The sequence below is a fragment of the Physella acuta genome, unplaced genomic scaffold, assembly GCF_028476545.2.
Source record: "Physella acuta isolate Inbredline_101_S28 unplaced genomic scaffold, ASM2847654v3 ptg001762l, whole genome shotgun sequence".
NCBI lineage: Eukaryota > Metazoa > Mollusca > Gastropoda > Physidae > Physella > Physella acuta.
Window position 1 is genome coordinate 1 of NW_026733272.1, and position 22976 is coordinate 22976.

At 36.9% G+C, this 22976-nt stretch overlaps 1 protein-coding gene across 1 annotated transcript in view; it reads right to left on the minus strand.

Moving 5' to 3' along the window:
* Positions 1 to 9856: 9856 nt before the first annotated feature.
* Positions 9857 to 22976, minus strand: part of LOC131930365 (inositol polyphosphate 5-phosphatase OCRL) — a 36376-nt gene continuing 23256 nt past the window's right edge. The window contains exons 17-27 of the mRNA XM_059286823.1: positions 22124 to 22259; positions 20844 to 20954; positions 20544 to 20612; positions 19911 to 20007; positions 18405 to 18529; positions 17458 to 17568; positions 16589 to 16705; positions 16270 to 16354; positions 15705 to 15838; positions 11658 to 11769; positions 9857 to 11267 (exon numbers count right to left, since the gene is read on the minus strand). Of these exons, the coding sequence (XP_059142806.1) occupies positions 11098 to 11267; positions 11658 to 11769; positions 15705 to 15838; positions 16270 to 16354; positions 16589 to 16705; positions 17458 to 17568; positions 18405 to 18529; positions 19911 to 20007; positions 20544 to 20612; positions 20844 to 20954; positions 22124 to 22259 (1267 nt within the window). The 3' untranslated portion in view covers positions 9857 to 11097. The remainder of the gene's footprint in view (positions 11268 to 11657; positions 11770 to 15704; positions 15839 to 16269; positions 16355 to 16588; positions 16706 to 17457; positions 17569 to 18404; positions 18530 to 19910; positions 20008 to 20543; positions 20613 to 20843; positions 20955 to 22123; positions 22260 to 22976) is intronic.

Consider the following 22976-nt stretch of genomic DNA (forward strand, 5'->3'; position numbering starts at 1 on the left):
AAAAAATTACTATTGAAAGTGTTGGGAAATAATTTTCATTTTTCAAACTGATAGTAATAATTGTCGGCATGTTCATTAAACACAATTTTAAAAAAATATCATCTTTTACAAAAATTCTAATTATGTCTTTATTTAGTCCTATAGCGCTTTGATAAATTAGGAAAACACAATTACTTCCCTTTATAAAACCATTGCATTAGTGGAAAATAATTTACTTTTTATTACTTTGTTTTGGTGTTGGGAAAAAAAATAATTACATAATTAGCGGGGATTGATCAAGTGCAAATGTTGTAGGTATTTTACGGATAAGCTTGGAGTATTAAAATTGTTCATTAAATTGAAACAGGCGCGTTCGTTTAAGTGAGTGCAAAAGACTATGAATAAGTTGGGGTACTATAGTCGTTTATTAAGCTAAAACAGGCGATTCCGTTGGGTTTGCGTTAGTGGTTGCGGTTTGATTTGGTTCGTTTTTGTTCTTTCTTTTTTCGTTTTTGTTTGTGTTTTTTTCTTTGGGTTTGTATTTGTGTTTTTGGTTGGTTTTTGCGTTTGGATTTGGTTTGTTTTCGTTTGCTTTTTCGTTTTTTTGTGTGTTGTTATTGGTTGGTATTGGTGTTTGTGGTTGTGGTTGGGTTTGTTGTTAGGTTTTTTTTTCGTTTGCTTTTTTGTTTGTTTTTTCTTTGTGTTTGTATTGGTGTTTGTGGTTGTGGTTGGGTTTGTTGTTAGGTTTTTGTTTTCGTTTGTATTTGTAATTGTGTTAGCGTTATGTTTGCGTTTGTTGTTTTGGTTTTGGTTGGTTCAGTTTGGGTGGGCAATGCCGGGTTTATGATGATTACTAAACACACAGGTAATGGTCTTTAACAGGAAGGTTTTTCACAGAAGCCAGAGCAGGGCCTGGCCGGGACGGCTAGTATATATATATGTGAATATATGCCTATTTATTACAAATATCGATTCGCCTTTAAGTTTACGTGCCAATCATTGAGTACGTTTAATTTGAGAACCCTGGCTATCGTTGTGACCCAGCTGAAGGTTTAAACCCTGTATGAACCACCGAGTGCCGGCAGTGTACCGGTAGGGGGGGGGGGTCAAACACGACGGAACATGTGGGACGTTCAACAAGGATTACATGTCACAGACTTCACTGGGGAGGCGCTTTCGTTTGGGATTTTGACGTTAGGGTGTCGCTCAGAAATGACGTCACGCAGGATATGTGTGTGTGTGTGGGGGGGGGGGGTAGGACTTAAATGTCAATGTGCTACATGAGGGTTGATGTAAAAAGAAATATGACGTTAAAGCACTTTATAATTCTTCTTAAAAAATTAAAATCACGAAAGTTATGTTCAGTTTTTTGTTGGAATAACATCAGGAGAAGGGGTTTAAAATATGATGACGTCATTACAACTGTGTGTGTGTGGTGTTTTATTATGTGTGGTGCTAGAGAGTTTAAAAAAAAAAGTTAAAATTGCATGTGTTCAGGACTAAAACTATTTTTTTTTAAATGTAAAGATAATTAGGGCGTTCAGGCATAATAATTAGTTAAATTAGACCTACTCATTACCACCGAGATAAAAAACAAAGTCTAAGTAACGTGTAACCAATAAATACAGTTTAATGAAAATGAAACGAAATTGAAAGCCAATAAAAATAAAATATATCACATTGTTAAATTAAAAAAAAAAAAACACATCAGAATATAAACAAACAGCCACACCCATTTTCGATAACAACAAACAGCTTATACACCAACACAACACCAGTCAAACGCTCAAAGGAAATCTAACACGCAAAGGCCGATCAATACATTAACATCCCCCTCCCTTTTCCTTAACAGAAACTATGAACTAGTCAAGAATGTCTTTCTAACCAAAACTATGAACTTTTCGATACTAACTCCCCCCCCCCCCCCCCACAATAATAACCCTAACGTATACAGGAGACCAAAACCATCAGGTGTTTTCCTCGCCTATTGATAATTAAAAGCTGAGGTGTTACAATACTTTCACACGGCTTCAAATACACGCCTTGAGTACAAAATCTATGAACTAATAATCCCCCCCACCCCATTTAAGTTGATAACCCTAACATATACATGCTAGTATTCATTAAGCTGAAGTGTCACAATACATTCACACAACTCCCAAATAAAGGCATTGAGTACAAATCTTTGAACTAGCAATCACCCCCCCCCCCCCAATTCAAGTAGATAACCCTAACATATACATGCTAGTATTCATTAAGCTGATGTGTCACAATACATTCACACAACTCCAAAATAAAGGCCTTGAGTACAAATCTATGAACTAACAATCCCTCCCCCCCCTCCCGAATGCAAGTAGATAACCCTAACGTATACATGTTAGTGTTAATTAACTTCATTAAGCGGGCGTGTCACAACACCTTCACACCACTCCCAGTAAAAGCCCCACAGTACAAATCTATGAACTAACAATCACCCCCCCCCCTCCACCACAAGTCGATAACCTAGCGTGTAAAAAAAAATCATCTCACGGCAAGCCGATACCCCCCCCCCCCCCCCCGGGGTCATAGGCCCCAGGTTGATAACCTGCTCAAGTAACGTCTCCCAATGTTACTGTGAAATTTGTCCCACAGAGATAAAGGCTGGCGCGATCACCTTGACGGACGCGGGGTCCACTGTTTCAGCCCGTGGCTCTACCATAGCGGCAACAATACATTGGGTCCACTGTTTCAGCCCGTGGCTCTACCATAGAGGCAACAATACATTGGGTCCACTGTTTCAGCCCGTGGCTCTACCATAGAGGCAACAATACATTGGGTCCACTGTTTCAGCCCGTGGCTCTACCATAGAGGCAACAATACATTGGGTCCACTGTTTCAGCCCGTGGCTCTACCATAGAGGCAACAATACATTGGGTCCACTGTTTCAGCCCGTGGCTCTATCATAGCGGCAACAATACATGGGACGTAAAACAATTTATTTTGGGGCTTAACTTGTTAGGGGTTCTAAAGTTATTGGAACACCGGAAACAATACATGGGGCGTAAGACAATTTAGTTTGGGGATCAACTTTTCAGAGGTTCTAAAGTTATTGGAGCAACGGCAACAATACATGGGGCGTAAGACAATTTAGTTGGGGGCTCAACTTTTCAGAGGTTCTAAAGTTATTGGAGCAACGGCAACAATACATGGGGCGTAAGACAATTTAGTTGGGGGCTCAACTTTTCAGAGGTTCTAAAGTTATTGGAACACTGGCAACAATACATGGGGCGTAAGACAATTTAGTTTGGGGCTCAACTTTTAAGAGGTTCTAAAGTTATACAGAGACAACGTAAAGTTAAAATACCCAAAACATCAAACTAAAAACACTACATGGTGCATAGAGTCATCCTACTCTGAGGCTCAACTTTTCAAAGGTTTGAAGTTACATGAGTGGCTAATTACAATACCAGCATATACGCAACTTAAAGCAGAGACCAGGCACACTGAGTGAGTTAAAATCCACATTAGCATCCAGGCACAGTTCTACATTTAAACCTTTCCACTGTTCTTTCATTTTATACATAATGTAGCTAGATTTAGATTTATAAAAATAGTTACGTTTATACTAAGTTATTTGCGAAGTTTTTACGCAGTTAAAATTAGCGCAATAATCAATATTATACTCACTAGTGTAACTTATAAAGTCAACCCAAACAGCAATTGAAACATTCTGTCCATGCTAAAATTTTACATCATCCATATTTTACAATACTATCTTGTCATTAAAAATTGCATCAATACCCCAACATGTAAATTTGAGAGCAGGCATGGAATTTATATAGAAAATATATACTTTACCAGTGCCCACCCACCCTGGGAAATTTAGTCCTCCCCCCCCCCCTCCACCGGAGAAAAAAGTATGAAAGAAACACAGTTTGAGAGCCTCTGACCCACAGACATACTACCCTATAGTGAAAATGGCATTCCTCTATTCTTATCAGTTAATCATTAAATCATATACCCCAGGTTTTATTGCTAAATGATCTTGTAACCTACATAATATTAAAAATATAAACTATTTATTGCTGTGTCTGCATTAAATAAAACTTCTCATTCTAGTAAGTGTATATATGTGTGTGTGTGTATATATATATATATGTATATATATATATATATATGTGTGTATATATATATATATATATATATATATATATATATATATATATATATATATATATATATATATATATATATATATATATATATACAGGCAAAATTAATTAAAATCAACTTTGCTCATTTCAAATAAATATCTATTGAAGCCTTTTTTTTAAAATAGGTCTAAAGATTATTGAACAAAATGACTTGTCCAGTTTTTATCAGAATAATATGCTAGGAGATTTTTCTAATCAAGATGTGCTTTTATTTTTAAAACGCATACTACTAAGAACAGCCATTCATATTCACACATTTTTCTCCACTGAAACTAAAAGCCTACGGGGTGGTAGAGTAAAATATAAAATAAATTGTCTTATAAGCAAGTTTTGATATTAATCTGGGTGTAACTGCACTTGCTTTATTGTAAAGCATGGCCAAGTGTAAGAAAATTTAGTAGTGTTGACATTGCAGGTATAAACAGTTCAGTTTAAAAAAAAGACTGACATTAAATCTCGGATGATTTACTGCTAGTGAACACACAACGCCAAGCCACTTCAAGGGAAATGATTCACAGCGTGTTGTACTCAATCTCTTGAAGATCAATTCATGTTAGATTTAAACTCTTCTAAACACATTTACTTGGTTAGCCTGGTTGGTGCCCATTCAAATTGTTTCATAGTTATGAAGTTATGATAGTCAACATAAGAAGTTATTTTTTTCAAAAGAAACTTCAAGTTAAGATATTAGCCTAATATTTAAACAATAAATAGGAGTGAAGGTAAATATCTGCAAAACAGTTAAAGATTTTGTTTCTAAAAAAAAAAGAAACAGAAAAAAACAAACAAAACTCATTTCAAATATGGGATAGAATAAAACATAAATTGATCAAAGTTCACATGCAACAACAAAAGAATGCATACATTATTTCCAAAGCTAGACAAGTAACAAATGCTACTTAAAAAAACAAATAAAATATGGTGGGGGTGGGGCTAATATATATTTATAAAGGTGCATACTGTACAACATAAAATCTTTTCCTGAATTGATTCTTTCTTCTTCTTCTTCTTCGTTCTTAATTATTAGTATTGGGGATCGTGATTTATCTGCCAGTGGGTTTGAACTCGAGACTTTGTTCGAATTTATCAACCATGAGCTTTTTGCCGACTCGACCACGCCTCCAACACAATTAAGAGTTACGTGTCAACTGGTTATGCGCCATTTAGGCCATTGACTCCGATTTCAGCCTGCTTTTCTTTTTGGATTTGCTTCCATAGCCTTTGTCCAACCAAGAACAAACTACAAGGCAGCAGTTGTTTTATTTTGGAGTTGTCTCTCCTAGAAGAGTGGCTGTCCCCAGCTAACGAGCCTCATCTGCCCGACGGTTCGAACTCGAGACTTTTTTGGTTTAGCAACCATGAGCTTTACCGACTCGACCACGCCAACCCCCCTGAATTGATTAAAATTGGTTAAAAGTAAAATTTTATAGTGATAATATTTTTTAACAAACATTAAAATCTATAGAGATCATTTTGAAGGTATATATATATATATATATATGGATAGATCTAAGAAAAGACTAGGAAAATAATAACATGATGTTAAAACAACTGTAGGGCAAAAGGTAAACGTAACACTTCATTTAATATTTTATGTCATTAGGCCTATCATATTGTTAATTTAAAATTAACATTTGCTTTTTAAAAAAATATTTCAAACTAATTGTTCATTTTGATTATTTTAAGTTAGTTGTGTTTACTCATTATCATATTGCTAATTTAAAATTAACATTTGCTTTTAAAAATAAAATATTTTAAACTAATTGTTTATTTAAAAAAAAAAAAGAACAACACATTAGCTTAAATTAAAATATTTATTAATCAACACTTTAAAGATTTTTTTCAAAAAGATAACTGTATTTTAACCATTCACTTTAAATGATGCTAGTAAAAATTATTTATAAATAAATAAAATATATAGAACAGTTATACAGCAACAGTTACAGCTTTGTAACAAAATTTTACACCTGCATCATAAAATAATTTACGCATTGCAAAAGCTATACAGGATAAATCATTAATCATAAATCATTATTTTTTTATTGTCCTTTATACGTCACTCCTGCACTCAAAAGTCTACATAATTAAGGAATTAAAAAGCCATCTAACATTCCCCCTACCTGAAGCTAAGGTAGACAATAAATGTATCCCCAGGTAACCGGTTTAAACAAAGCCGACTTATTCAGGACTTGTTCATCTATCACCTGTCTCTGAGAGATTAAACTTTTTTTTTATACACCGTCAGCCGACGCCCCATTCCAGTCTCTGGAGCCTGAGCTCACCTGACACAAAGGTGATGCAATGGTTATTTTTGGGATGTTGACATTGGAGGTTATCACATGATGCTGGTGTGTTTTTATTTACATTTGTACTTCACAACATGAAAGGGGTGGGGGGGGGGGGGTGTGCATTGTATGGAGATGAGTTGGGATATTCCTGAAACTAAGAAAAAAATATCAAGATGGCTTGACACAAGTTAATGGAATGCTAAGATTGGATATGAAGTGACCAAGTTGTGATGATGATAATAGTGCTAGGTCAAGGGGCCAGTGTGAAATCTAACTCTGAATGAATAGTTTCAGCTTTATTTTTAGCAATAGGCTATTTAAAAAAAAACAGGTTACTAAGAAAACCATTGAAAAAAAAATGTACAATTAATTTTATTTATGCTGCTAAAATTTTAAGAACCAAAAAAATATTAACTTTATTTTGCAGGTGGGAAAAAAATGTATAAAATGGCTCTTATAAAACAAAATGACAAACAAAACTACACATGGTAGACAACTCCAGACAACACAAATGTTGGATAATAATCTCTAACAACTGAGATAGTAAACTGTTCATCTACTGTTTTATGAGAGGCTTGTATAACCAGATACTGCTGTGTATTACAGGGCAGCTGATTAAAGTTTGGTGATAGCCGTACTTTGTGTATACCATACTTATCAGCCTCGTAGAACCTATTGAGATACACTTGTCATTGTGGTACGCTCAAGAGGTTGGTAGGCTCAAGTGGGTGTTCTTGTAATAGGCTACATGTCATACCATGGTGATGTAGGCTAGACGTCATACCATACAGGCTACATGTCATACCATGGTCATCTAGGCTACAGGTCATAACTGATGTCATACAACATAGGCTAGATGTCATACCATGGTCATGTAAGCTAAATGTCATACTGTACAGGCTAGATGTCACACCAGGCAGGCTACATGTCATCATGATTTATGTTAGCTAAATGTCACACGGTACATGCTATATGTCACACCACACAGGCTACATGTCTCACACCTTTCATGTAGGACACATCTCATCATGGTCTATGTGTGCTACATGTCATACCACCATTCATGAAGGCTACTTATTACATCATACAGGCTACATATCATATAATACAGGCTACATATCATATAATACAGGCTACATGTCATATAATACAGGCTTTATGTCACACCATAGTTATGACACAGCAACTCTACTCACATAAAGCTGACATCACTAATACATTTAAAAGTTTTTTTTTTTATCTTAGCAACAACAACAGAAAATGACTTGAATATCCTTTAGTTTATATACACATATGTATTAGGACATTAAGCTTAAAGAACTAAAAGCTGACCAGGAAATACTTTATCATGGGTTCAAAGTTTAAAAAAAAAAAAAAAATAGTAGCTGATGATATTTTATATTGAGAACAAAAGTTAGAAAAGGCTAGGGGTTAAAAAAAATTCATTGTCAATACTATTGTTAACTGAAACTACCCTGACCAATAATAACTTCCTATTGGCTGCAATAGTTCTCAATTGGCTTAAGCATAGACAAAATGGTTCTCAATCGGCTCAGGCAAAGTTGCAATGGTTCTTAGCTGGGTTAGGCATAGCTGCAAAGGCTCTCAACTGGGTTGGGCATGGCTGCAGGGATTCTCAACTGGGTTGGGCATGGCTGCAGGGATTCTCAACTGGGTTGGGCATGGCTGCAGGGATTCTCAACTGGGTTGGGCATGGCTGCAGGGATTCTCAACTGGGTTGGGCATGGCTGCAGGGATTCTCAACTGGGTTGAGCATGGCTGCAGGGATTCTCAACTGGGTTAGACATGGACGCAATGGTTCTCAGAGTCTGAGCATGAGGGGTTGGGGTAATTACAGGTTGCAGTATAAACCAATGTGCAAACTGGTGGAGAATGAGAAAAAAAAATTTGGAATGCCATCAAGTTGTTTATGATCTGTATCTAACAAGCACTGCAGTGTGGCAGAGGAAAATATAGGGAAATATTTATCATGAGCTGCAAGCCAAAAAAAATGTAAAAAAAAATAATATTTTTACCTTAAAAATAGATCTGTACACTAAAGAATTATTTGAAAAGATGATTCAAAGTTAGAATTTAGATACTACAAGAAAGCACCATTTCAGTTTCAGGCCTGAGCATCCATAAAAAAAGTTCCACCTTTTTTGTGACCTTAGAAAATAAATGTTTATTGTGGCCATTACCATCCCCAGCCTGCTTAAGGGTACTAAAAATTTTTTTATTTGTCCTACAAATAGCGTGAATGAAAACAAACTTTAGAAAATCAATCTCGTGTTTTACAATCATTCCAAATGTGTGTGAAATTACAATGATCAAACTCTCTGGGAAATAAAAGACTATTGGATTTAAAAAATAAAATTTGGTATCACTTTCACCGTTAACAAATAGAAAATATGGCACTGAATGGCTAACATAATAATGTACGATGATACACGTTTGCAATGTTTTAATGAATGACATGTATGTTTGAATTTTTATGTAACGCAAATCAACAGCTGCAGCTGAAATTTTAAAGTCACCGAACTTAAAGTGTGTATGCAAGCTGACAAAAATGTAAATGACAGATTTGGAGATACACAGGTCAAGTGGGGGGGGGGGGGGGGTCACGTTTAACTTCATTTATTAACCAGCATGTTAGATGTTTAATGTTGATAATCAAGAGTTGGTGCAGCAGAAGTTGAAACTTTGTTAATTGTTAATTAACCATAGGGCGGACGTGTCACTTTAAACAGTTTTTTTTTTAAAATTTTCCATTTGAAAACTTTGAAACATAATATTTATGGGCATATAGTCAAACAACACTATTGATAGAAATGTTTAGACTGCTGTAACTGCTGTACAATAATTACAATGGTTTGTGAATGGCACAGAGAATGAAAGTGTAGGTTGTCAACATCGAAGCACATCAACCAGGCCGCACTACAACGAACATAACACAGCTTCGTTCAATATTTAGGCTCAGCTAACACAAACAACATGAGCAGAGATAGATACAACCAACGTCTGTCTTGTGAAAGATTAGTCTTCCATTCTATTGTATCAATGACTATTGACAATGCCAATTTTATAAGCGTTTTCAGAAAATATATACAAACACTTTATTCATATATATGAAGTTCAAACAGAAAAATTAAAAACAGTAAGAAATAGATTTAATTTTCTACAAAATATATTTCACTATCTTAATTTGTATGTTTTAAAACTTGCAAATCACAAAACTGATTTGCAATACGATTATACAGAAAAATCAAGCAGGCATACAGGCAATCACAAGTAGTCAATAATTTTGTAAAAATCTGGTGCAAGTGAAACAAAACTGCTCCCAGATTGTTCTAGGTTGTGAATGGAATCATTACAATTGAACTGTACTTTGGTCTCTGTAAACCATCTATCCAAAGCCTGATTTAGCAAAACCAGCTTCCATAAATGATGTCATGTTTTTTTTTTAATTAACTGTAACATGAGGGATTTTAAATGCAAATAGTAGGTTAGCATAATGCCTTACTTTGCATAGGCTTTTTTTAAAATCCTGAAGCCTTAACCTAGATGAAGTGCCAACCTTTACAATAATTATCTAGGCCCTGCAAATTTTAACACTACAGATTAACAGTAGCCTCAACATATGCAGGAAACTTTGCATCCATTTTGTAAGGAAACATCACGCCTCCATTTTGTAAGGAAACATCACTATCTATTTTGACTAGTTGGTTTTCACCATACAATTAGCTTTCACACACCTACCCCCATCATTACAAACAGGCTACTCTAAAGATTTCGTGTTCTATTGGCAAGAAGTAACACAAACATTTAGGGAAACATGTTGGTTAAAAAAAACCCACTATTTTTTGAACCTCAATGATACTTTGCTAGCCAAAATACTGCAAGTGTATAGCTTATTAGTAATAGTTTTCTAAACGACTGTACTCAAAAATTGTTGGTAGTAAATAGCATCTAAACTAATCAAACAAAACAGACATCGCCTACATGATGAGAGTAGGAAAATTTATTATTGCAATTTAAAATAATTACTCCCCTATGCAGTTCTGCACTGAATGACAATTTCTAGCAAGGGGCGGAGTTTGTGTATACAAAAATTTATACAACATAATTTATTTGGTGTATACAAAAAATTATGTAACATGATTTATGGAAGCTGGCTAATAAACGTTCAAGTTGAAACTTGTTTTTACCCATTAAGTGACAATGTGAATGGAATGAGTACAAAACCACTTAAATATGATGAAAATTTGTTCCAGTACCAAAAATATCAATCTATTCTACAACAGCAGAAAGCAACAACACAATCCATTATCATAAATCACATCGGAAAATATTTCAAGCTTTTAAAAAAATCTTCATATTGGATCCAATTTGTTCCAAGCGTTGTACAAAAGTTATACAAAGATTCATTGCAGAAACAGCTTTGTGGTTTATGTCGGTGAATATCTAGTACATGTTGCCCAAGTTGCGAGTAACAAGTTGAATACAAATATACATCAAGTTTATGTAGGTATACGTGGAACTAGTACATCCAGATGCAAGTTCAATAAATAACAACAGATCTGCCATCCACATGGCACATACACGATCAGAACAGGGCAAAGTCCAGGAGCAACAGACTACTTGACGTCGTCGACATCTTGGCTGATGAAGTGGTACATGAACGCAGCTTTCTTGGCCTCCTCCTCTCTCAACTTTGACCTCCGCTCCTTGACGATGGCCTCCCTGGTCGTTGCCGTGGTAAACAGCTGGTTCTGTCGCCTCATCATGACCTCCCCAAACATGGTGGCTGCGGGGTTGAATGAATTAATTTGATTTTAAAATTAGTCGGCATGTTGTTAGCATGGAGTTAAAATCTGTGTGTTACAGATTAGTTTTGTATACTGACACAACCACAAGCAATAGCTGCAGTTAAATTGTGTTTGAGTGAACTGCCTAACAGAATTTTTTAGGGCTATTCTTTTGCTTGGGAATAAATTAAAAGTAGTGACATGCTAATATCACAAACAAAACAATTCCTAAACAAAAATCAAAAGCTTATATATTTATATACACACATATTATACATCCATACATCATAATTACATCCATCATTGATCCATACACACATAAATACACACATGCATTCATACGTTTTACATACATATATAATTATTGATTATTAAAAAAAAAAACTCACATAAAAATTTGATTTCCAGGCCATTTTTATCAGAAAATTTGAGCAGTTCCCTCAAGAAAGCACAAATGTACTGGAAACAGTTTTTATGGCAATCTGGTAGGCTTGAAACAATCTGAGGAGTATAGTCACATCACCAAGTTTTATCTGTTTACTTTGTCATGTAACTGGCACTGTTGTGTCGCTACTGTGAGATGGCATTGTTGTGTCACTGGCTTTGTTGTGTCACTACTGTCAGATGGTTGTGTCACTACTGTGAGACGGTTGTGTCACTACTGTGAGATGGCTTTGTTGTGTCACTACTGTCAGATGGCTTTGTTTTGTCACTACTGTGAGATGGTTTTGTTGTGTCACTACTGTGAGATGGTTATGTTGTGTCACCACTGTCAGATGACTTTGTTGTGTCACCACTGTGAGATGGCTTTGTTGTGTCACTACTGTGAGATGGCTATGTTGTGTCACTACTGTCAGATGGCTTTGTTTTGTCACTACTGCCAGATGGCTTTGTTGTGTCACTACTGTGAGATGGTTTTGTTGTGTCACTACTGTCAGATGGCTTTGTTGTGTCACTACTGTGAGATGGCTTTGTTGTGTCACTACTGTGAGATGGCTTTGTTGTGTCACTACTGTGAGATGACTTTGTTGTGTCACCACTGTGAGATGACTTTGTTGTGTCACCACTGTGAGATGGCTTTGTTGTGTCACTACTGTGAGATGGCTTTGTTGTGTCACTACTGTGAGATGGTTGTGTCACTACTGTGAGATGGCTTTGTTGTGTCACTACTGTGAGATGGCTTTGTTGTGTCACTACTGTGAGATGGCTTTGTTGTGTCACTACTGTGAGATGACTTTGTTGTGTCACCACTGTGAGATGGCTTTGTTGTGTCACTACTGTGAGATGGCTTTGTTGTGTCACTACTGTGAGATGGTTGTGTCACTACTGTGAGATGGCTTTGTTGTGTCACTACTGTGAGATGGCTTTGTTGTGTCACTACTGTGAGATGGCTTTGTTGTGTCACTACTGTCAGATGGCTTTGTTGTGTCACCACTGTGAGATGGCTTTGTTGTGTCACTACTGTGAGATGGCTTTGTTGTGTCACTACTGTGAGATGGCTTTGTTGTGTCACTACTGTGAGATGGTTTTGTTGTGTCACTACTGTGAGATGACTTTGTTGTGTCACTACTGTGAGATGGCTTTGTTGTGTCACTACTGTGAGATGGCTTTGTTGTGTCACCACTGTGAGATGACTTTGTTGTGTCACCACTGTGAGATGACTTTGTTGTGTCACCACTGTGAGATGGCTTTGTTGTGTCACTACTGTGAGATGGCTTTGTTGTGTCACTACTGTGAGATGGCTTTGTTGTGTCACTACTGTGAGATGGCTTTGTTGTGTCACTACTGTGAGATGGTTGTGTCACTACTGTGAGATGGCTTTGTTGTGTCACTACTGTGAGATGGCTTTGTTGTGTCACTACTGTGAGATGGCTTTGTTGTGTCACTACTGTGAGATGACTTTGTTGTGTCACCACTGTGAGATGGCTTTGTTGTGTCACTACTGTGAGATGGCTTTGTTGTGTCACTACTGTGAGATGGTTGTGTCACTACTGTGAGATGGCTTTGTTGTGTCACTACTGTGAGATGGCTTTGTTGTGTCACTACTGTGAGATGGCTTTGTTGTGTCACTACTGTCAGATGGCTTTGTTGTGTCACCACTGTGAGATGGCTTTGTTGTGTCACTACTGTGAGATGGCTTTGTTGTGTCACTACTGTGAGATGGCTTTGTTGTGTCACTACTGTGAGATGACTTTGTTGTGTCACCACTGTGAGATGGCTTTGTTGTGTCACTACTGTGAGATGGCTTTGTTGTGTCACTACTGTGAGATGGTTGTGTCACTACTGTGAGATGGCTTTGTTGTGTCACTACTGTGAGATGGCTTTGTTGTGTCACTACTGTGAGATGACTTTGTTGTGTCACCACTGTGAGATGGCTTTGTTGTGTCACTACTGTGAGATGGCTTTGTTGTGTCACTACTGTCAGATGGCTTTGTTGTGTCACTACTGTGAGATGACTTTGTTGTGTCACCACTGTGAGATGACTTTGTTTTGTCACTACTGTGAGATGGCTTTGTTGTGTCACCACTGTCAGATGGCTATGTTGTGTCACTACTGTGAGATGGTTATGTTGTGTCACTACTGTGAGACGGTTGTGTCACTACTGCCAGATGGCTTTGTTGTGTCACTACTGTGAGATGACTTTGTTGTGTCACCACTGTGAGATGGCTTTGTTTTGTCACTACTGTGAGATGGCTTTGTTGTGTCACTACTGTGAGATGGCTATGTTGTGTCACTACTGTGAGATGACTTTGTTGTGTCACTACTGTGAGATGGCTTTGTTGTGTCACTACTGCCAGATGGCTTTGTTTTGTCACTACTGTGAGATGACTTTGTTGTGTCACCACTGTGAGATGGCTTTGTTTTGTCACTACTGTGAGATGACTTTGTTGTGTCACTACTGTGAGATGGCTTTGTTGTGTCACTACTGTGAGATGACTTTGTTGTGTCACCACTGTGAGACGGTTGTGTCACTACTGCCAGATGGCTTTGTTGTGTCACTACTGTCAGATGGCTTTGTTTTGTCACTACTGTGAGATGGTTTTGTTGTGTCACTACTGCCAGATGGCTTTGTTGTGTCACTACTGTGAGATGACTTTGTTGTGTCACCACTGTGAGATGGCTTTGTTTTGTCACTACTGTGAGACGGTTGTGTCACTACTGCCAGATGGCTTTGTTGTGTCACTACTGTGAGATGACTTTGTTGTGTCACCACTGTGAGATGGCTTTGTTTTGTCACTACTGTGAGATGGCTTTGTTGTGTCACTACTGTGAGATGGCTTTGTTGTGTCACTACTGTGAGATGGCTTTGTTTTGTCACTACTGTGAGATGACTTTGTTGTGTCACTACTGTGAGATGGCTTTGTTGTGTCACTACTGTGAGATGACTTTGTTGTGTCACCACTGTGAGATGGCTTTGTTGTGTCACTACTGCCAGATGGCTTTGTTGTGTCACTACTGTGAGATGACTTTGTTGTGTCACCACTGTGAGATGGCTTTGTTTTGTCACTACTGTGAGATGACTTTGTTGTGTCACTACTGTGAGATGACTTTGTTGTGTCACTACTGTGAGATGACTTTGTTGTGTCACCACTGTGAGATGGCTTTGTTTTGTCACTACTGTGAGATGACTTTGTTTTGTCACTACTGTGAGATGGCTTTGTTGTGTCACTACTGTGAGATGACTTTGTTGTGTCACCACTGTGAGATGGCTTTGTTGTGTCACTACTGTGAGATGACTTTGTTGTGTCACTACTGTGAGATGGCTTTGTTTTGTCACTACTGTGAGATGGCTTTGTTGTGTCACCACTGTCAGATGGCTATGTTGTGTCACTACTGTGAGATGGCTTTGTTTTGTCACTACTGTGAGACGGTTGTGTCACTACTGCCAGATGGCTTTGTTGTGTCACTACTGTCAGATGGCTTTGTTTTGTCACTACTGTGAGATGGCTTTGTTGTGTCACTACTGTGAGATGGTTATGTTGTGTCACTACTGTGAGATGGTTGTGTCACTACTGTGAGATGGTTATGTTGTGTCACTGGCTTTGTTGTGTCACTACTGTGAGATGGTTGTGTCACTACTGTGAGATGGTTATGTTGTGTCACTACTGTGAGATGGTTATGTTGTGTCACTGGCTTTGTTGTGTCACTACTGTGAGATGGTTATGTTGTGTCACTACTGTGAGATGGTTATGTTGTGTCACTGGCTTTGTTGTGTCACTACTGTCAGATGGCTTTGTTTTGTCACTACTGTGAGATGGCTTTGTTTTGTCACTACTGTGAGATGGCTTTGTTGTGTCACTACTGTGAGATGGTTATGTTGTGTCACTACTGTGAGATGGCTTTGTTGTGTCACCACTGTCAAATGGCTTTGTTGTGTCACACTGCTGTGAGATGGCTTTATTGTGTTGCTACTGTGAGACGAGATTCCCACGTACCTGTTTGCTGAGCAACAAGTTGTTGGATGAGGTCAGACACTTGCTGTAGAAGTCGTAAGGGATGACGGGCTGGGCCAGACACTCAAGGAACAAGAGCAAAGATTCGGCCACGGAATGGACATTCAATTGGTCGGCTGGGTGTGGGGTTAAGAACCATCAACATACACACAAATAAACAGCAATGCATTGCTTTTTAAATTTAAATCCTAAATTTAATTCAAATATAAAAAAATGAGAATCAAATAGATAAGAACAAAAGAACCTCAAAATATACGATTTTAAAACAAACAAAAATTGTGTTGTATAATTTAATGTTTGAGAACAGACTTCCAGAGAACAGAACATGAATGATTGTATGTTTACACTAGATTATGGATGACTATGTTTATACTGGAATGTGGATGATTGTATTCACTAGAAAGTGGATATTATGTTAACATGAGAATGTGGATGATTGTATATTTCCACTAGTTATGTGGATGTTATGTTAACATGAGAATGTGGATGATTGTATATTTCCACTAGTTATGTGGATGTTATGTTAACACTATAAAGTTAAGGATACGTAGTAGCTCAGGTTTGCCTGTATCCAGACAGTCCCGGATTTGCTGGATTTCAGAATTCCTTCCTGGCATTTGAAACAGGTCAGCCTAAGAAAGAATATATTTGTTTCGTTATTAAAGTTTTAAATAAACTTTTGTATATTTCATAAGAGCTTCTAATTTTTTAACATGATTTACAACAACAGAGCACTGAGCAATTACACAAATCAATTTACCCAACTGAAATAATGAACACAAAAATGTGGAACACAGACTGTACAATAGTTGTGAATATAGCCCCTAAAATAGTTGTGTAAACACGAGCAGCAGACTGGCACTGACCTGATCTAAACCTTTCTTGCGCAAGAAGTCCACCAGCTTCCAGATCTCCTTGGGTATCATGTACAGCCTCCCACCATCCCGGGCAATGTCCACACGACTTAAACTCCCTGGCTGCTCCTATAATCACGGAGAGAAACAAGACAACATAGTTGTTTGTTAGCCATCTGCTTCTTGTTCTTCATTGTAATGTTGGATAGTATTTCTCTCAACATAACTAATACTTGTCAACTTGTTAAGTGCCATATAAGCAGTTCAATACAATTTCAGTCTGCTTTTCTTTTTGGATTTAGCTCCATAGCCTTTGTTAATTCAAGAACTACAAGGCATCAGTTGTTTGATTTTGGAGTTTTCTCTCCTAGATTGGTTACTGTCTCCAGCTATCGAGCCTCATCTGCAAGGGGGTTTGAACTCGGGACTATCAGGTTAGCAACCATACGCTAACCCGCCCAACTACATGACACCTGGTTAATGGTTAATACATAGCTTTTATACCTATGATTTTGCAGGTGATGCAGAGTTTTTAATTTATAAAATATTAAAAAATATCAAATAAATTGACCAAGTAGACTGGACAATCAATGGTTACATAGATCAACAGATGCCAACTAAAACAATGCAGCCATTAAAACCTGTTTAAACAAGTTACTTTATAGACCTGGCAGTCTATACAACATGTACAGCATAGCTCACATGTTGCTGTGAAGTAGCTATCTGGTCAGTTCTATGCCAAGCTGCCTTTAACAGAAACTTGTGAACTAGACTTAATTTGGTTAAAACTTACTTTATTTATATGTACCAGATTCTACCAAGCAGAAAAAAAAACCATAAGTATATAAAAAAAGCCATCACAAATTAAAATAAAAGCTTACAATCTCTATTAAATCAGCTACTGGCACCTCTCTGATGGGTCCATGCATCTGGACAAGGGCCTCTATGGATGAGCCAAATGTGCTGGTCAAGTAGTTACCACTGACAGTTATCTGCATAGGGGTTAAGGTTTGCCGGCTTGTAATTTATTTATTTCTTTTATTCTCTCTGGTTGGACATTTACAGTGACTTTATTACAATAATGAAACCAGTAACATCTGGGAAACCAATAACCCAATGCTAAATCATGCGCTGAGTCACCAGTGGGTTCTTTTTGTAACAGCTATATTCATCTGTAATTCATTATTTTTTTGGTCAGTTTTTAGTGCGTTGCTCATGTGAAACAATGTGGGATAAAAACCATTTTGTGCTCACTTGAGTTCTAATTGACCAACTAAAACATCTAATTGACCACCTAAAACATCTAACTGACCATCTAAAACATCTAACTGACCATCTAAAACATCTAACTGACCACCTAAAACATCTAACTGACCACCTAAAACATCTAACTGACCATCTAAAACATCTAACTGACCACCTAAAACATCTAACTGACCACTTAAAACATCTAACTGACCACCTAAAACATCTAATTGACCACCTAAAACATCTAACTGACCACCTAAAAAAAGGAAATTTTCTTTACAATATTTCCTTAAACAATTCAAGATTTTTAGGAAGAAATTTGAAGCTTCACAGAAATTTATTGTGCATAAAAACGGAAATTACAGATTTTCTTTATACAACGTTTACAGTGTAAAACCAATGACTACTAGCTTGCAAAAGTAAATTAAATTAATCTAAATAAATCTAAGGATGTCAAAAAAAACCGTTTTAAAGTCCACTGATTTAACTTTTGTTTGAATCCCAAGGCACAACAGTTTTCATGACTTGCCATGTGTAACTGAAAAATTGCCCCAACAAATGATTCAGAATGAAAGGATACAAAAGAGTCTTTGCCTCCGCTCAAGTGCAGCACCAATATGTCCTCCAGCTTCTCTTCTCCTGAGTTCAGCTTGGCTGCGGTCGTCTTGTCCACGTACACTTCTATACTGACCTCGCAACATGCACCTTTGAAACATTTAGATCAGTTAACCGTGTGTGGAATGTAGCATACAGCATGATACAAGAACTCAAGTAGCATATCTGATTCAGTGGGTGTAGTGAACGAGTGAAGGGGGATGAATGGGGGTGAATGTTGTTGTACTTTGTACCCTGTCCCGTTCGACCTTCTTCAGTTCTCGTGCTGTGAGTTGTAATAGTCCGGTTTGTACCAGTTTATGAAAGGGTATATAAGGTGTGTGAAAACGTGTGTGATTGCCTCAGTTTTGTCCAGATCTCCAAGGTTAGTACAGGTTAGGTTTAGAGTAGTTTTTAGCCACTGTATCTTAGTTTACTAGCTTGTGTATTTTGTGTTTAGACTAGACTGTTATGTGTAGATAGTGTATATACTATTAAAATCTTTTAGTTTCACGAGCCTTTGTTTCATTCAGTCTTGTTTTGTAACCTGTTTGTGGTTGTTTGTCTTATGTGTTGCGCTACACATCGGACCACACGAAAGGCGTGTCCGTGTGTTCACAACAGTGGGGATGTCTGCCCACTGTGGCATCTTTTTAAATCAAAGATTTTTTAGCATAAAATTTTGTATGTAAATCTTCTTCTTCTTCTTCGTTCTTAATTTTTAGTGTTCGGGCCTTATCTGCCAGATGGTTTGAACTCGAGACTTTTTCGAATTTAACAACCATGAGTTTTGCCGACTCGACCACGCCAAGTAATATAATTTCTCTACATTTCTATATCACAGTTAAAACAACTATTTGACTTTCATAATAATTTTAAGTGTGATCATGAGATCACCAAGTTTAAATAAAGTCTGATGTTAAAGAGTATGGAAATAATCGTAGCTTTGCTATAAACCTGTTGTGTTTGTCTATTAAGAATAAACGAGCCGACCCGCGGTGTATCATACGCCGCTATTTAGTTGTTGTTTTTCTACTCTTCAGTAATTCATAATTTGTGAATTCGACAGTACCAATGCTGCCACTGAAAATATTTGCTTTAAAACACTACCCCCCCTCCCCCCTTCCCCCCCCCCCCCCCCCCCGTAAAAGCAGACTCCTCTTAGTTACCTCCTCTAAGTTTAAAATCGTTTCAAACTAAATTATCTGCCCCTAATAGCAGTCACCAAACCCGTCTCTATGATTGTAAAATGTAAACAGCGTGAACCACAGCTCACCAGGCCATGTGAGGGGGTGTGGGGGGGGGGGGGGGTGTGGTAGCGACAGAGAGGAAGAGAGGGGATTGCAAGGCGCGTTTGCAGCTTGTTTTCTAACGGCTCCCAGAAGAGAATTATATATATAGATAACCTTATATTAGACATCATTACTATTAATACATTAATTTTGTCAGTAAAGAATAATAAACCTTCCATGAGAATAAAGACAGGACATACCAGCATAGATGAAAGACTTGCTTGGGTTGGCCTTCAGCCAAGGTTTGCAATAAGTTTGATCATCCAACTTGTTGATAAACTCAAACTCTACTGGTATCTGGCAAATAGAAAAATTAGGTTGGTAAAATCTCAGCTTTTGTCTACAAATATAATCTCTATATCAATAAAAACATTTTTATTATGTTGATAGAAAAGTTGGAAAAAGAAAAAAAGGAAACAATTAAAGTTTAATAGTTTTGCTAAGTTTTCTGAATATTTTTTTAAAGCTTGATTTAGCTTTATAGCGCTTCAGTATGATTCCAGGTGAGACAGTGAACTCACCTGGCCTATATTAGCTACTGTCACAACCTGAGACTGGGGTTCAATGAACTTTACATACAGGTGAGACAGTGAACTCACCTGGCCTATATTAGCTACTGTCACAACCTGAGACTGGGGTTCAATGAACTTTACATACAGGTGAGACAGTGAACTCACCTGGCCTATATTAGCTACTGTCACAACCTGAGACTGGGGTTCAATGAACTTTACATACAGGTGAGACAGTGAACTCACCTGGCCTATATTAGCTACTGTCACAACCTGAGACTGGGGTTCAATGAACTTTACATACAGGTGAGACAGTGAACTCACCTGGCCTATATTAGCTACTGTCACAACCTGAGACTGGGGTTCAATGAACTTTACGTCCTTGAATACGCACTGAAAGAAAAATCAAATATAGTTTAATAGGTTATTAGGAAAAAGTTTTTCTAGATACTATTATAATTATATATGGAGCGAATAGAGAACGTACCTCTGTAATAATTATACAAAGACATAAGCGAGTAGAAAATTTAAAACAACTGTTATAATTATTATAACAAAGATATAAGCGATTAAAAATTTAAAAGAACTGTTGTAAATTATATCAGGAGCGAGTAGAGAACGTACCTCTGTAATGTCTAATTTGATCTGGGGCAAGTAGTCATTTTCCAGTCGGTCAAGATGCTTCATGATGTCTTCATAAACTCTCTTATACCGTTTCTGATCTATAACTCTAACCTGACCAACACAATCAAGGAATACATTTTAATGATGTACTACTGGTAACAAATACATTTTAATACTAAACTAATGTGAAAAAAATGGGACAGGGTGGCCTAGCTGTAAAGAGCTAGATTGTTAACCCAAAAGTCTCGAGTTCAAATCAGGGTTCAAGTGAATAGACGTCCTTGAGTCCATCCAACTCTGATGGGTACCTAAGGGAAGGTAAAGGCGGCTGGGTATAGTGCTGACCACACTATCCCTTCATATGCCAAGGTCAAGAAACATATGAACTCTACTTCATCTACACAATGGATCAGTAGATATAAAGAGAATTCTTTACTTTTACTAAAAGTAATATATCTAAATGAGATTGGGTTTCATTTTTTATTGAAAAGGAATTGACACACCATAAAAAAAATGTACAATACAAAATTGACAATAATTGCTTTTATAAAAAAGGAAATAAAATAGCCATGAAACAACTACTCCTAAGGCAACACAACCTAATTGATTTATTACTTTAAACAACAGTTACAAAACAAAAAGTGGTCTTATTTAACATTAAATAAACAATGATTTCACAAAAGGATGATTTGACAAATTCAAATGGTGAGTGAACGCTGATTTCAAAAAAGGATGAACATGATTTTCATAACCTCCAATGTTAAATAAACAACGATTTAAAAAAAAGGAGATTTAAAAAAAAGGATGGAAATGACTTGGACTGACCCCTTTTCTTCTTCTTCTTCGTTCTTAATTATTAGTGTTGAAGGGGATCGAGATTTATCTGCCAGTGGGTTTGAACTCGAGACTTTGTTCGAATTTATCAACCATGAGCTTTTTGCCGACTCGACCACGCCTTCAACACAATTAAGCGTTACGTGTCAACTGGTTATGCGCCATTGAGGCCATTGACTCCGATTTCAGCCTGCTTTTCTTTTTGGATTTGCTTCCATAGCCTTTGTCCAACCAAGAACAAACTACAAGGCAGCAGTTGTTTAATTTTGGAGTTGTCTCTCCTAGAAGAGTGGCTGTCCCCAGCTAACGAGCCTCATCTGCCCGAGGGACTGACCCCAATGTTAAATAATAAATGATTTCACAAAAGGATGAAAACAATTTTTATCACCTCCAATGTTAAAAAAACAATGATTTAAAAAAAAAAGATGAAAATCACTCTGACTCACCCCAATTTCAAAGAGCGAGCTCACTGGCTTATGGTCAGATACCTTCAGCTGTGGGTGGGAGTCGTACCTGATCTGAGTGACCCCTGGCCCTCGCCACAGTATTCTATCACACCATGCAGGCACACGACTTTTTTCACTAGGGAAAAACATTCATAAGAATTCTGAAAATCCCATCATATGTTTGTATGTTACATATAGCAGTTTTAATAAAATCATGTTACACTAAAGCAAAGTACAAATGATCTATCTCTACAGCCCTCCCATTCAAGACAACACTTAATTATTACGTCAGTTGACTTTGCTCAATGCTAGTTATTTTCTTTAATCATTGCTATTTAGAAAATCTAATTAAAGACAAGAGTTGAAATAACTTAAACATAATTGAATTGTGACTCAACAATAACATTAAAGAAAAAAAACAATGAAGAAAAGCTAAGTGGTTGAAACAAGCCTCTTAATTAAAAAAACAAGGGGGATGATTCCTTAACTCTTAAAAAAATTCGTATTGTCTGCAGTAATTAGAAAAAGGGAGAGCAGCCAAAAACAGTTTTAACTAAAATAAAGATGGCTGCCTTGTATTAACTTTTTACATAGACAAGCCAAGTCAGGTGACTTTATTATGTTTCCTTTTTTACATTTTGGTACCCTGGATTTCATTGGGAAAAAAGAAAGGGAATTTAAATTTACTAAATCAGGTCAATTGAAATATATTTTAAACTTATCTAAATACTCAACCTAAAGTTATTTGTGAGTTCTATTCAATTATAATTTATTATGTTTTGTTTACAGTTTTATGAGTAATAAAATAAACATTTGTTAATTTCATTTTAAATCTTGAACAATTAAAATTAGC